Source organism: Vigna angularis, chromosome 1 (genome assembly GCF_016808095.1).
Source record: "Vigna angularis cultivar LongXiaoDou No.4 chromosome 1, ASM1680809v1, whole genome shotgun sequence".
In the NCBI taxonomy this organism is placed as follows: Eukaryota; Viridiplantae; Streptophyta; class Magnoliopsida; order Fabales; family Fabaceae; genus Vigna; species Vigna angularis.
In genome coordinates this window covers 44170811-44185352 of record NC_068970.1, presented here as the reverse complement: position 1 = coordinate 44185352, position 14542 = coordinate 44170811, and the positions used below count along the sequence as shown (strand labels likewise).

Sequence of the window (14542 nt, the reverse complement as noted above, 5' to 3'; positions counted from 1 at the left end):
ATAACAGATATTAAGACTGGTACTGCTTAAATTAGAAATGAGAATATATAAGAAAAAACTAGTTAAAACTACTTGGTTATTGGTACTAACTCTAATAATAATAAAATCTTTGTATAGACATGGAAATTTCATGTCATTTCGTGAAAATTAAGAACAATGGAAAGTTATAAGTATACTGAAGGAGTTATTCCTAGAAGCTCAGGCATGACTTAACTAATTAACCAAATACTACGAAAACAAAACTAAAGCATTCATATCTTCATGTTCAGCCACAATGCCCAGTCAAAATATGCTAACAAAACAACATTTTTGACAATAGCAGTAACCCAAAACAACATACCCCAACAAAATCTAACAATAACTTTATATGATCATTACAGAAATTTTATTATGAATGAGAGTTTCAAACTGTAAAACATGTAAACTTTTCTATTTTTTGAGGTCTTCCTGAACTTATTAGTTAATACTAATACTATAACCATTGTTATTATTATTATTATTGTAAGTTACTGCCTCAAACATTTGGTGACTGAGTGATCTTCACACTATTCTAGTAGCTGTTTGTATGTGGAACTGATGCCGTGTACTGACAGTCCAAAACATCGATGACCCTGTTGGCTATGGCACTTGCATAGACTGAGGAACCTTCAATTATCTGTCTCAGTGAAACAAGTCAAAAATAAACTCACAATCAGATGAAAGTGACAATTCTGTTCTTGAAAAGAATTCATAATTATAACTACCTAGCTAATTTTATGACAAATTATATATACCAACCTTGCTATTGAATAAGAAACTGCAATATTCACCAACATGTCCACCTGCAACATGATGAAGCTCCAACTGAAGTTCATCCAGAACCTTGGAAACAAACAACAGGCAGTTGATTTTCTTCCTCTGGAAGAGTTTGATTGTGACATCATCGTCTATAATCCGGACATCAACCTCACTGTCTTTGGATTTCCTCTGGAGCCATGAGGTCCTTATGCCCCCATCTGGATCACCAAAAGGCTTTATGTTACAGCTCTCAGCACCATCTTCTTCTGTTTTAGGCCTTTTGCACCTCTCTCTCCCATATCTTTTCTTCTCTACCAATAGTTTGAGTTCATTCACTGTTCTAATAAGCTCTCTTATGTAGTCAATGGCATCCCCCACCACGGAGGCTCTATCAATCTGTGTTTAACCAAACCCAACCAATAAGATTGACCAGTTGATCCATAGTAAAATGAAAGTTCAAATATGTTTTAAGTCCATGTAGTTAAGAGAATGTCCAGTTTTAATTCTTCACAAAAAAATCATTTCCTTTTATCTTTCACATATAGAAATGAGTCTTATATGATCTTTACTTCACAAACATGGAACCAAAAGGATACATCTTTTGTGAAGGACAAAAGGCTGTATCTAACATATTTTCATAAACAAGAGATCAGAATATACTTATTTTTCAGGGGTTAAAATTGGAGACATGGTTACATTTGTAGGAATTAAAAGTATATTCAATTCAAAGAATTGTAGTATGTTCTGTATTAGTCAGAAAATTCACAGACGACGTGTACCTTGGTGGGGTTTGGTATAAGATTTCTTAAGATTTTGTATTTTCCATTGAGTTGCTCCCTTCTTTGTTTCTCAGTTGCAAAATGTTTGGTAGCTTTTCCTCCTCTTCCTTTGGCAACAGTGGGAGTGACCCTGTTGAATTCCAGCACTCCCATGTCAAGCTGGCTCCCGTCTCCCTCAATCTCATCCCCTCCAAAGAGTGAACCATTCCTTGAGTTGGTTGGCATGCTGTAGCCACGGGGTAGAGACTGAAACAGCTCTCTAAGGGCTGGAGGCTGTGGAGGAAGGTTAAGGTGAAATAGAGGATCATACAAAACTGAGGATGCACTTGTGTTGTTGTCTGACCCTATTGGAAGGTCTCCAAGAAAGGCCAGTGGATTCTGAAAGTTTGGTGTGTTCTGAGTTGGGTTTGTGAGGTAAATGGTGGGATTGGTGTGCAAAGATGGGGCTGAGCATCTTGGTAAGTGGAGAAGGTTTAGGAGATCTGGTGAAGGGTAAGGAGGGTCTAGTATGGAAGAGGGGTTGAAGCTTTGGCTGCAGTTTTGAGTCTCCATTTGCTGAAATTGTTGTTCATTTTGTTGCTGTTCTATTTGATTAGCATAGGCTATGTCTGGCAATTCCTGAACAGTAGTAGGGTCCCAAGTGGACTGCTGATAGGGAAGAACATCAATGACCTGTTGCACCAAATGGTTATCCATGTTGCTGGTGTTGTTGATGTAGGAGTTTCCCATGTTCAAACCTAGATGTTGTTGAGAATGAGGGATGTCACTAGCAGATGTGGGAGTGACTCCACTTGCATAGGTGGAGATATCTTGGTGTTGCAGATTGTGATGGTTAAAGGAGAGCTCCTCCACAGAAAGCCTGAGATTCTCCTCAAGGCCATTATCAGTGTTTGTGGTGTTATCTACAACCATATGTGATGATGGAGTTAGAGGGTCTGCTAGAGTTTGAGGGAAATTATCCTTTAGAGAGGGTATACTTTCTTCCATTGTGTTGGGATCAAAGCAACCGGTTTGCTCATGCATTTTTGGCCTGTCTCCTGTACTCATTACTCTCTCTGCAGTAGTTGACACAAATCAACAGAATCAGATATTTAAAATAAACAAAAAGAACACACCATGTGAGTGAATACAAAAATATCACCCAAGAAAGAGAAAATGAAAAAAAAAACAAAGGAAAAAGACACAACAGCACTTGGACACCAGAATTTGAGCTTTCATTGAAAAAACTGTTTGAGATTTGATCATTTGACTCTTGTTTTGCTGTAGGTGGCTCTAACACCAAATTGAAAAGTCTCTGTTATTGAATGAAGAAAGTAATTACTTGCTATTGTATTTGCAAACATGAAAATTACCTATACTAGTAGGAGGAAAGGAAACTAAATAATATGCAGAGTAGGAAACAGTAGTTTCATACAGAAAACCAGAGGGATTTGGAATTCTTTTCTTTCTTTTTTTTAGAGAGTTTGTTGTGAGAAAGGATGAGAGAAAGTAGAGGAAAAGTAGGAACTAGGGTGACTCTTAAAAAAGGCAAATATCTCACTGTTTAGTTAATCTTTTAGGCATAGGAATTGGAACACAATAAAAAGAATCATTCAGTTACAAACAGTTCAGTCAGATTCTTGCTTTCAGGTCCCACATTCTCTGATTCACACATAACTTTGTAGGACCACTGTAATTTAGAAGACACATTTGATTAAACTAATGCACCATTAATAGCTACATTAAAAAAAATAAATCAATAATATGTTCCTTTGAACCCTTTTTGATTTAATATTTAAAAGATTGAAAATTTAATTATTTGTAAAATGTTAAATATCATATATAAATCACTTTATATGTACATGTTTAATCTTATTTTTAACTATAGAAGAAACAATTGATTACAAACTTACAAGAGAATCTTGATTACATGCATGAAAAACTAGAACTGAAAAAAATAACATTTTTGTATAACAAAAAGAATGTGAAAAAAATAATTAGTTCTAGTAATTTCTAAAAGTCTAAATAATTTCTATATTTCATTAATAAAACAAAGTATTTGTTTAATAGATAATTAATAAGTTATATAAAATTCTTCAAAACATCTTCTATCTTCATCCCATTTCCCAAGTGCTTTGATAAATGTGAGTAATTAAAGCAAATGCGCGCATATTATAAACACATTACACAAGTTTTACATGATTCGATTAACAAGTCTATAGATACGGGTTAAAACATTACTATTATGAAACAAAATTAAAGAAACCCTTTATTATAAATAATAACTTCTTCAAACAAAATTAAAGAAACCCTTTATTATAAATAATAATTTCTTCACTGAAGTACTCATTTTTGTTGGGTACATAAGTATTATAAACATTTTTATATGCTTAAAAGAATACGTTTATAATCTTCAAATTATTTTTAAACAATAAATGTGGATAAAATCTCATAAGAGATAATTATGGATGACATTGAATTGAATATTAATTAATTGGTTTAATACCCTATTTTGTCCCCAGTTTTTCTCGAAAATGTTAAATTAGTCCATCCTTTAAAAAGTGCGTCAATTTTACTTAATAAAATTTATATCAATGAAATACCTTTTGTTAAATCTGTATAAACGGTGTTAATTATTAAAGTAGAAGAGAGAAAAATAATTAACGCTGTTTGTACGGATTTAACGGAAGGAATTTTATTCATATAAATTTTATTAAGTAAGGACATAATTGACGCATTTTATTAAGTAAGGACATAATTGACGCACTTTTAAAAGGATGGACTAATTTAATATTTTGGAATGAAACTGGGACAAAATAAGATACTAAGCCTAATTAATTTAAACAAATAACGTAATGTTTTCACATGTAACTTTTCATTTTACTTCCTGTATCTAAAACTGGATTATAGTCTCTCCTGTTCAAGCCTTACTTTATTATACCATTTATTTATAATTAACTCATTAACTTATATATATATATATATATATATATATATATATATATATATGATGATTTTTTAGGATTTGTATATACGATTTGTATATACATTTCAAAAGCAAGCTCTTCTTGATTTTGCTGCTGCACTTCATCATGGTCCAAGAGTCAATTGGAACTCTAATACACTAATAACAAAATATATAAAAAGGCTATAGGGTGCTTTGGAGGAGGATTTCTTAACAAATTTTTACATAGAAGTTGAAATATTTTATAAAAATATGTTTTTGAATAAAAAATTGTTAGAAATTATTTAAAATTTTCTTATTCCAAAAAAATTATTTTAAAAATTAAATAATTTAAAATAAAAACAATTTAAATTCCTTTAATTCAATGTATTTACCTAAACCTTGTATACTTTTTTATTCAATCATAAGGGTGAATAAGACCAAACTGATAATGTCTATAAACTAATTTAACATCTTACCTAAAAATATTACACAGTAAAATGTATTCTGCATACTGTCTCCTTAATTTTTGTTCTTTGAGATGGACATCTTCATCTCTTTCCTTAAACAATGTCCTAAATTCATACGTTAATCCTGTCTCCTATTCCAACTAACGTGTAATAGATGTTTAAAATTAATAATATATATATATATATTTATTGTTGATATATTTGGGGCATGAAAAGAAAATGGATATTAAAAATAGAAGAATGAAAATGATGTAAAATGCGTTATATATTATATATGTTCACTATATATTCGGAAGTAATTTCAGAAAGCCTAAGTATATTTTGTCAAAAACATATTCCACATGCTAATCCATGGCTTCAGTAGCCATTCATGATAATGTGTGACAACAAGGATGAGATGGAAGAAAAGGAAAAAGAAAGAAAAGCAATGGTTCACACAAAAGGTGATTGGAGAAGAAAGCGCGTTAGTTTGGATTCTAAAATGTGTAATTAACGGCACTTGTGGTCCCCCACACCACCTACAAATTCATCTCCATGCACATTTGTAACTTAAACTAACTTATAGGAATACCCTTTTCCTTATTATACTTTTATTTTTTCCTTTTTCTCTTCTTTTAATGTCGTTTCTTATATTCCTCTTATGTTTCTTGCTTCGGAAATGGAAACAAACTATATGGCTTTTATATATCTAATTTTGCCTCTAGTTAATTTTATAGACGAAACAGGCCAAAATATGCAATTATATTATGACTTATACAATCAAAATTTCAATAGGTTGTAAGAAAAATTTAGATTTGTCGACTTCATCTATTGGAGTTATGATTATTTTGGTGTTACATAACATTTTTGTTCTCAAGAAATCTAACTAATGAGATAATTAAGATTTGAAAGTGAGACTATGAAACATCAAGGTGTGTTATTATGAAAAAAAATAAAAATTTAAATTCTACATTAAATAAAATCGACAAAAATAAAGAAAAAAAAATTATTTAAACTTTTACTGAATACTCAAAAGAACATAAAAATTTATTAGAATTTTCAAAGTTATCCTAAGACTTAATATATAAACAAGGCTTAAATTTGATATGTATTTTGTAAAAAATAATTTAAAATAAAGATTTGTTAAAATGTTTCACATTATTTTGTTAAATGTGCAATTATTAATTACTTAAAAAAACAAACTAGCTTTATATCTTTATATTTGATATATATTTAAGTGGGTAAATATCTGGTACACTATTGTGTACACCACTTTATCCTAATAAAAACAAATGAAGTATTATTTAAAGTTCAGTGTTGAAACCTCATAATAAAAAAATATCTATTCCAGAAAATGTTATATAAGGAAATATAAAAATAAAATTTATATTACCTAAAAGAATAATTTAGTTAGATAAGTTCCTTCTAGGGAAATCTGAAACTCATTCTTTCAAGTGCAGAAAGCCATCTTTCTGCTCCACAGGCATTGGGTTGGCTCATAGCATTTCCAAAATCCTGCTGATTTTCTATCTTCTCATCCACTTCCACATGCTCCACCCAACAAATCTATCATATAATTAAGGTTTAACGTCTCCGTAGGTCCCTATTTTGGTCATGAATTTCAAATAGGTCCTCTTTATTTTTGGCGTATCAATTGAGTCCTTGTTTTTGTAAAATTGAATCAATTACAGGCCTGCCGTTAAATTAGACAAACGGCCGTTACAGTATTGATTAGGTGGCCTGATTGAGTGCAGTTACGTGGCATTTAAATTTCGAAACACATTTTTTAAAATCGTTTTAAATGCCACGTTTTATTAGTCAAAGTCTTTCTTTCTTCTTCTCTAACACCATTCACAAAAATTTCAGAAACTCAAACAAAACCCGAATCCAAATCCAAATCCAAAGACCCTTTTTCTTCCTGAATCCAAAGCTTCCACCTTTGCAAGCTTTCTCCAAGTGGGTCATAAAAGAATTAGAAAAAGAAGAAGAAATGTTGCAGTTGTTCTTCACAGTGGCTTTCTCCACAGTTCCTCTGACCCTTTATGTGCCACCGATCAGAAGCTTGAATTTGTTTGTGGAAGCTTGATTTTTCTTGGACCCTTTTTTGTGGTTCTTGATTTTTTTGTGCTGCAATATTTCTCCTTTTTTTTTCTTTTCTTTTTCTTGGTCATCATCACCGCCCACGAGGTCCTCCTCCTCAACTCACGTGACCCCTCCGTCACCCCCTTCGTCCAAGAGCTCCAGGCCAGGATCCTCCGCCACCACCAGGCCTTCTCTTCCAAACATCACGACCACCACACCGACTCCGACCCCGACCACGACCACGTCCCCGATGCCATCAAGATTCTCCCTTTCGAATTCGTGGCCCTGGAGGCCTGCCTTGAAGCCGCCTGTAGCGTATTGGAGAACGAGATCCGTGCTTCCCTCTTCTCTTCTTTTCATTTCTTGCCGACAATTTCCCTCTGTCTTTACCCTAAATCTCTCTCTGATGACTCACAGGCAAAGACGTTGGAGCAGGAGGCTCATCCCGCCTTGGACAAGCTCACATTCAAGATCAGTACTCTCAATTTGGAACGCGTTCGTCAAATTAAGAACCGATTGGTCGCCATCACTGCCCGTGTTCAGAAGGTTGGTGGGTGTGATTGATGCATGGCATGGGCTTCCGGGGGTTTGATTATTTCATTGTTTGATCATTTGTTCAGGTGAGGGATGAATTGGAGCACTTGCTGGATGACGACGATGATATGGCTGAGATGTATCTGACGGATAAGTTAGCCGAACAGTAGATGGAAGAGAGCTCTTCCGCATCCTCCATAAATGACCACGACGAGCAGGATATAGATGACAGGCATCCACCTTTTTTTTTTTTCTTTTACCTCTTTTTAACTCTCTTTCATCCCTCTGAATGTAAATTTTCTACCCATTTTTAGGACCACTACAGAAATATATATATATATATATATATATATATATATATATGTATATGTTAAATGCCACGTCAGATAATGAATACACTCACCATACCACGTAGGCCAAATTTAAACGCCGTTGATTGAATTTGACGGCAGACCCCTAATTGCTGCAATTTTACACAAAAAAGGACCCAATTGAGACGCCGAAAAGAAAAAGGACCTATTTGAGATTCACGCAAAAAATAAGGACCTACCGAGACATTAAACCTATAATTAAACTTAATATCAACAAAATGTTTCTTTTTTAACTATATATAACATGAATTTTTCCTTTCACATCTTTATAATATCATCCTAGATCCACCGCTATTTTATTTCCTCAATTAGATCTTTTAGATATAATTTAATTATTTTTTTCTAAAAAAATATAAAAATAATATTTAAAATTATAGAAATATAGACATTTTGTTTAGAATTTTTTATTTAGAAAAATATATAAAAATATAAAAAATTTTAATTGAATTTTATAAAATTTATAAAATAGAAAAATATTAAAATTTATTAAATATTTAGAAAAAATATAAAAGTAGAAATTTAAAAATATAGCAATTTATTTGAAATTTATAAAATTTTAAAAATAGAAAAATTATAGAAATTTATTTCAGAAATTTTGTTTCAGAAGAAAAGAAATAGAAATTTAAAAATATAGGTATTTAAGATATTTGAAAAGAATTTGATTATTTTTATTGTATTTAAATATGTGTAAAGAAATATTTTTGAGGATTTAGTGTTTTTATACGTAGGATCCTCCAAAAATAGAGTATTATATGTAGTAGAGTGTTTTAGATGATGATACTTTATTATTTTATTTAAAAACTATCAATCGCATAAATAAAATTTTTTGATCAAAAGTTTTATTATCTAAGAAGTTTTCTCTCTTTAAAACTTCTTTCTTTAAATTTTCTTCTACCTTCTCTCTAGAAATTTTGACTCCCTATTGATCTATTGAAAGATTACAGACCGCTTAGGGTTTCTTGAGGCGAGATATTCACTTCTAGCCGATTGATTTCATTTATAGGGTAAGTTGGTTTCTACCCTCCTTTAAATTTTGAGTGTCTTTGGATGTCGTTTTTTTTTCTTTACTCATTTGGAGTTTGAGTCTTTCCTAAGACTCTTTGTTGATCACTAGTAATGAGGGTATACTTTGATCAAATTGTCATGAATTGTAGGAGCAAGTAGAGATCTTAGAACCGTAAGAGGAATTTTAGAGTTCTTAGAATTTTCGGAGCGTCAACTAGGTAAGGGAAGCTAGTTTATTTGGTTTGAATTTGGTATGCATGTAATATTTGATATTTGTATGATGATGTGATGATTGATTTGTGAAATTTGATTAAATCGTGAACAATATGTTGGGTGTTTGAGAAAGGTGGTGTATTGAATTGAAAACTGATGCAAGTTGGTGTGTCTAGTTTACTGTTGTTAAAATTTGTTTATTGAATGAATTTATGAATGTAGATTTAGTGAGTTTGAGCTTATGTGTTTTTACAGAACTTGGGTATGAGATAAATTAGAAGAAGAGTGAGTTTTGGGCATAAAAGTGGGGGGTTTTAACATGTAAGATTTTAAGATCATGGTTGTGGAGAAAGTTTGCAGGTTTGGGATCTATCTTAGGGCCTTTTAGAGCTTAGTTAGTCTCTTATTGTACAAAATTCTGGTAGATCGTTTGGGTAAGGAATCGTCCAGGTAAGAGATCGTTTGGTAAGAGATCGACTGGTTAAGAGATCGTATGGGTAAGGAGTTGTCTGGGAAAGAATCGTCTGGGAAGGAATCATCTAGGTAAGAGATCGTTTGGGTAAGGAGTCGTCTAGGTAAGGAGTTGTCTGAGTAAGGAGTCGTCTTGGTAAGAATTCGTCTGGGAAGGAGTCGTTTGGGTAAGGGATTGTCTAGCTAAGAGATTGTTTGGGTAACAAATTGTCTGGTAATGACCATGTGGTTTTTGAGATCTCAAATTCAGGGTTCTAGATGTTCTTTAAATCGTTTTAGGAGTTTTGGACCCTTCTGAAGCTGTTGGTGAGGGTTTCGAGATTGTTTTTCGTGCCTAGGGTGAATATCAAGCTACTATGAAGAAAGTTGTGCTATTGTGTGATTATTATTTCCAGATTATTATAAATAATTTTTTTTCTTGAAATACTTTGAGCATGTGATGTTTATATGTTATCTATGTGAATCGAAAGTTGTGGAAAAAAAGTTCCAAGGAGGAACTTCTTATTGATGGTTACTATGTTTTGTGTGTATGAAAGTATGGAGCTTTGTACTAGAGTTTATCTTAACACTCTAATGATCACTCATTCTCAAATAGGGAGGAGTGAGGCATGTCATGAAAGTAGCAGGAGGTCCTTGTCTAGGGGCCTTGTTTTGGCCAAAGACATTTGTTAAAGGACTAACCTTGTGTGTGATAGCTTGGGGTAGGCCAGCTGTATTACCACTACAAGTGCATAAACTACCATAATTCGATATTCATATTAATATTTAGATGAGTCAAATCTAGGTGGATTAGATGTGTAGCATGTGTGATTAATTTTTCTTAGAACTTTGTGATTCATATTGATGTATTAATTATTCTAAGGTATTTTTTTTCCACTAGCTTACCCTTTTATTTGTGTTTGTTTATATGTTCTTGTGCTTTGCGATCTTGGCTATGATCATCCCGTGAGTGTGAGTAGAGGGCGAGGAGATATCTATAGAGCAGGCGTTGGATGACGGGACAATAAATGTTTAGTCTTCTATAGACTAGTTTCTATAAATTTATATTTTTGTTCAAAGTTGGATTATACAAAGTTAAATTTATAATTATGTTTTATATAATTATAATGAAACTTTTATCCTCATTTCGATTGTTCTATTTTATTAATTACACTACAAAAAATTAGATTTTTACCGGGGGTTATTTTTTCCGTTTCCGGCGATTTTAACCCCCGAAAAATATGTTACCCACGGTTAGGAAAACCGTTGGGAAAACCTGCGTCGTTAAGTAATTACCGACAGTTTTTTAAAAAACCGCCGCAATTAGCGGGGGTTTTGAAAAACCACCGATAGTAGTGGGGGTTTTACTAAAACCGCCGGAAATAACCGGGGTTAAGCAAAACCGTCGGTAATTTGTGAGGGTATATGAAAACCGCCGATACTTTTGAGGGTTTTTCAAAACCGCCGGAAATGTAAATAATTTAATTTTTTTTATTATTCAAATTACTTGATTATCATTAATAAACCAAAATTAAATAATATGAAACCAAAATTAAATGTAAACATTAAATATAAACCAAAATATTATTATATAAATTGTAAACATTAGAAATACAATTAATGTTTCTTAAAAATTAAAATTAACATGTTATGAATAATAATTATAGTTCCGTACTTCTTCATTATTTTCATCATTTGGTACTTCTTCATTTTATCCATCATTTGGTACTTCTTCATTTTATCCATCATTTGATATGCTTCCTTTTTCAAATACCTACAATATAAAACAATAATTAGTTAATAATATTTTAAAAAAATTATTTGACGAATTTAAGAACTATTGATGGTTGAAAAATGTTAAAATATGATATAATAGAAACAAAAGGTTAAGCATTTTATGGAAAGTAAGAGAAAAAAAAAACATAGATCTTGATCTTGATCTTAAGAATTTTTCTTTTACCAATGAACATGTCCCAACACTGTTTACTAGATGATACCAGTTTACTATTTACGTTGAAAATTCAATTCTTGGTGACTAAATTTGCATAGCATCACTAATCTTTAATATATTTTAAAATATCAAAATTAATATACATCAATATATTTTAAAAACACATGTTACAATCAATCTTACGAAAAAGAATTAGCAAAAAGGAAAACAATTTATACACAGTATTAGTTTCATAACATTTAAGAATTAAACACTTCTGGTTTTGGCTATATAAATAATATAATTTAAGGTATTAAATTTTTCTTATATAAATTTTATATAATTTTATTGTTGTTAAAAATAAGAGTAACTAACCATACTGAGTTTTTCTTATATAAATTTATTGTTGTTAAAAATAAGTACTAACCGTGTTGAGTTCTTATTCACATTTGCCCTGCACATGCATATAAATTTATGTCAGTCAGATTATAAGGCCTAACTTGTTTGCAACTGAATAACTATATTAATGTACTTGACTGTTTGCAGTAGTATAAGGCGTAGAGACAGTTGTATCATCCTCATCTCTAAGCAGTTGGTTCAATGTTGGCCACAGTTCTTCTTTCCTGCAATAGTAGTCATATTTAGGGGAGGAGAAAGACTATAAAGTGTGTTAGGATTGTGGAGCCCTATAATTTAATACACCTATTACGTTTTAATATCTTCAAAAATAATTCATCAGTGAGATCTTCATGTGAGATCCAAATCCAAGAGTAATATTCATATAGAAAATAAGGCAAGGGGAGAGATTGCGCAATGCCCTTGCAATTACAGTGTTAACTTTTTAAGAATCTCGCTTAATCATTTTAGAAAAACCAAATCCTAAATAAATAAAAATAGATATACTAAAAATACTTATATCCTTATTTGATGTATTGAAACCAAGAAGAAGCATGCATACCTTCCTTGATACTAATCTAATTGTTTGCAGTGCATCCTTAGAAAATATAGCAGTCCGCAATTCTGCAACAAGTAGTTGCATCCAATAAATAAAAATTTAGCAGAACGAATAATGAAAACACATGCCTTTTTTCAAAGTAAATATTTGTTCAAGCTTAATGATATAAAAGTAAGGAGAAATGTGACAAGAATCATCATGTTACGTTCGTTGAGCTTACTTGGTTGCTAAGCCTTCAAGGTTTCCTCCATCACCAATGGTGATATAAACAGGGGCTGATTGATCTTTTATAGGAGTGCAAATGCCAAATGCAAAATGCTATTTGGCACCATTTGAAAAGGTACGGTTTCACCCTGCAACAAAGTGTTCATCTATGTTAAAAACTCTATTCTTACCAACATTTGGACTGGGTAAATGCATTACACCAAATTTAAAATTTTTCGTTGAGAAAAACAGAAAGAAATTTTTCAGATAGTTGAAACCAGATAAAGTGAATTGGTTTGAGAAGCTTACAATTTCTGGAGCAAAATCAATTTCATGGTTCCCTGCAGTCCAAATCCATGGTTGATATGCAACACTTCTTTCTGTAAACCTTCCCCAAGTATCCCACCTCATGTTATCATGATTCGGGTAGTTATCAGCATAAGAGAGGTCGCCAACAAACAGTACAATTTCTCCTTTTCTTGGACTCAATTCATAGTGAGAAAGAGTCATTTGAATCAAAACTCTGACCAAGATCCCCTACAAATAATGTCACACCAATTTACAACAAAAATATTATCACTAACACAAGTATAATGCTTCAAAACCTACAAAACAACATTTGGGAAGTGATAGTGATCACAGATAACAAAAGTAGAATAACTGTAAAATTTATCGTAAAACCCTAGCCTCAGTCTCCCACCTTTCTTCCCCAATGGAGGTCAAAGTGAAGCTGCGCCTCGCAGACGCTAACGCCCACCGCCTTGTCACCAGCTTGCTCTCCCCCTTCCACGTCGTCACCCACCGAAAAAAACCTCTTCTTCGACGGCACTGTGTCCGAGCTCTCTAAGTGTCGCGCTGTGCTGCGCTTGAACTTCTACGGTGACGACGAGCGATGCGTCGTTTCGCTGAAGGCTCGAGCGATGCTGGTGGACAGCGTCAGTCACGTAGACGAGGATGAGAAGGATCTGGACCCACGGGTCAGGCACGAATGCGTTGTAGAGCCTGGGAAGTTGGGATCGGTGGAATCTAGGGTTTTGCGGAGAGTGAAGGAGGACTTTGGAACTGAAAAGGGGTTTACAGGATTGGGAGGGTTTGGGAGAAGATAAAAAAGAAAAGTAGAGTTTCAAACTAAACGAAGGGCAATGAAGAGGAACTGGGGTTTACAATAATTAGTCAGAAAAATTATTTAAAAATAAATAAATAAATGTTTAGGGACGGTTTTTGCTTATAAAGAGCCTTAGGGTTTCAAAAACCGCCAGAAAATAATCCCTCTTAAAATATATTTTTTTTGTAGTGTTATATGATAACTATTTTATAATTTAATATTATATTTTGAGAAATTGCATTATATTTAATTATTCAAATGTGGATATAGTTTTTTTTTTCATTTTTTCTACAGTTTTTTTAATGTTTTTTTGACATAATTGAAGTTTTTTTTTTCAAACATAGCTATTTAAGATATTTAAAATGAATTTGATTATTTTTATTGTATTTAAATATGTGAAAGGAAATATTTTTAAGATTTAGTGTTTTTATATTTAATTATTCAAATGTGGAGATGTTTTTTCTTTGCATTTTTTTCTGCAGTTTTTTTTTAATGTTTTTTGACATAGAATAGTTGGAGTTTTTTTTTTCAACATAGCTTTGTTTCAATGTTAAAATTTGGTTTTCTCGGAGCAAAATTCTTACATTCAATGTGGACATTCAATGTCCAAATTTTGAACTGGATTTTTAAACTTTTTTCTGTTGTTCAAATTGTTTTTTAAAAAAACTAATTTTGAAATACTCAAACTTATTAAAACTAAAATAAAATTACATAGAAAAGCTCCAACTTCTATTTTTATATTTGTTTTCTAGATAAATTTTTTAA

General features: G+C 32.0%; 2 protein-coding genes, 1 long non-coding RNA gene and 1 pseudogene across 4 annotated transcripts; 2 read left to right on the top strand and 2 right to left on the bottom strand.

Moving 5' to 3' along the window:
• Positions 1 to 209: 209 nt before the first annotated feature.
• LOC108319112 (transcription factor bHLH91) lies at positions 210 to 3157 on the bottom strand. 2 transcript variants are annotated; one of them, XM_017550134.2, is made up of 4 exons: positions 2909 to 3157; positions 1557 to 2611; positions 778 to 1173; positions 210 to 655 (listed from the first exon to the last, which is right to left on the bottom strand). In XM_017550134.2, exons 2-4 carry the CDS (start codon positions 2601 to 2603, stop codon positions 551 to 553), a joined length of 1548 nt encoding a protein of 515 aa, XP_017405623.1. In that variant the 5' UTR covers positions 2604 to 2611; positions 2909 to 3157; the 3' UTR covers positions 210 to 550. The 2 variants fall into 2 exon arrangements, with proteins under 2 accessions (XP_017405623.1, XP_017405625.1); XM_017550136.2 differs by lacking the exon at positions 2909 to 3157 and adding an exon at positions 2757 to 2874.
• A 2168-nt stretch (positions 3158 to 5325) lies between these two features.
• On the top strand, positions 5326 to 7714 carry LOC128195047 (magnesium transporter MRS2-6, mitochondrial-like). Its single transcript, XM_052872038.1, has 3 exons — positions 5326 to 5412; positions 6795 to 7556; positions 7631 to 7714. The coding sequence occupies exons 1-3, from the start codon at positions 5326 to 5328 to the stop codon at positions 7712 to 7714; spliced, it is 933 nt and encodes a 310-aa protein (XP_052727998.1).
• Positions 7715 to 12056: 4342 nt separating this feature from the next.
• Positions 12057 to 13099, bottom strand: LOC128195046 (uncharacterized). The gene is made up of 4 exons (XR_008246608.1): positions 12982 to 13099; positions 12689 to 12821; positions 12472 to 12533; positions 12057 to 12136 (listed from the first exon to the last, which is right to left on the bottom strand). It is a non-coding gene; the product is annotated as an uncharacterized LOC128195046 (long non-coding RNA).
• A 279-nt stretch (positions 13100 to 13378) lies between these two features.
• Positions 13379 to 13778, top strand: LOC108319100 (triphosphate tunnel metalloenzyme 3-like; annotated as a pseudogene).
• Positions 13779 to 14542: the final 764 nt, after the last annotated feature.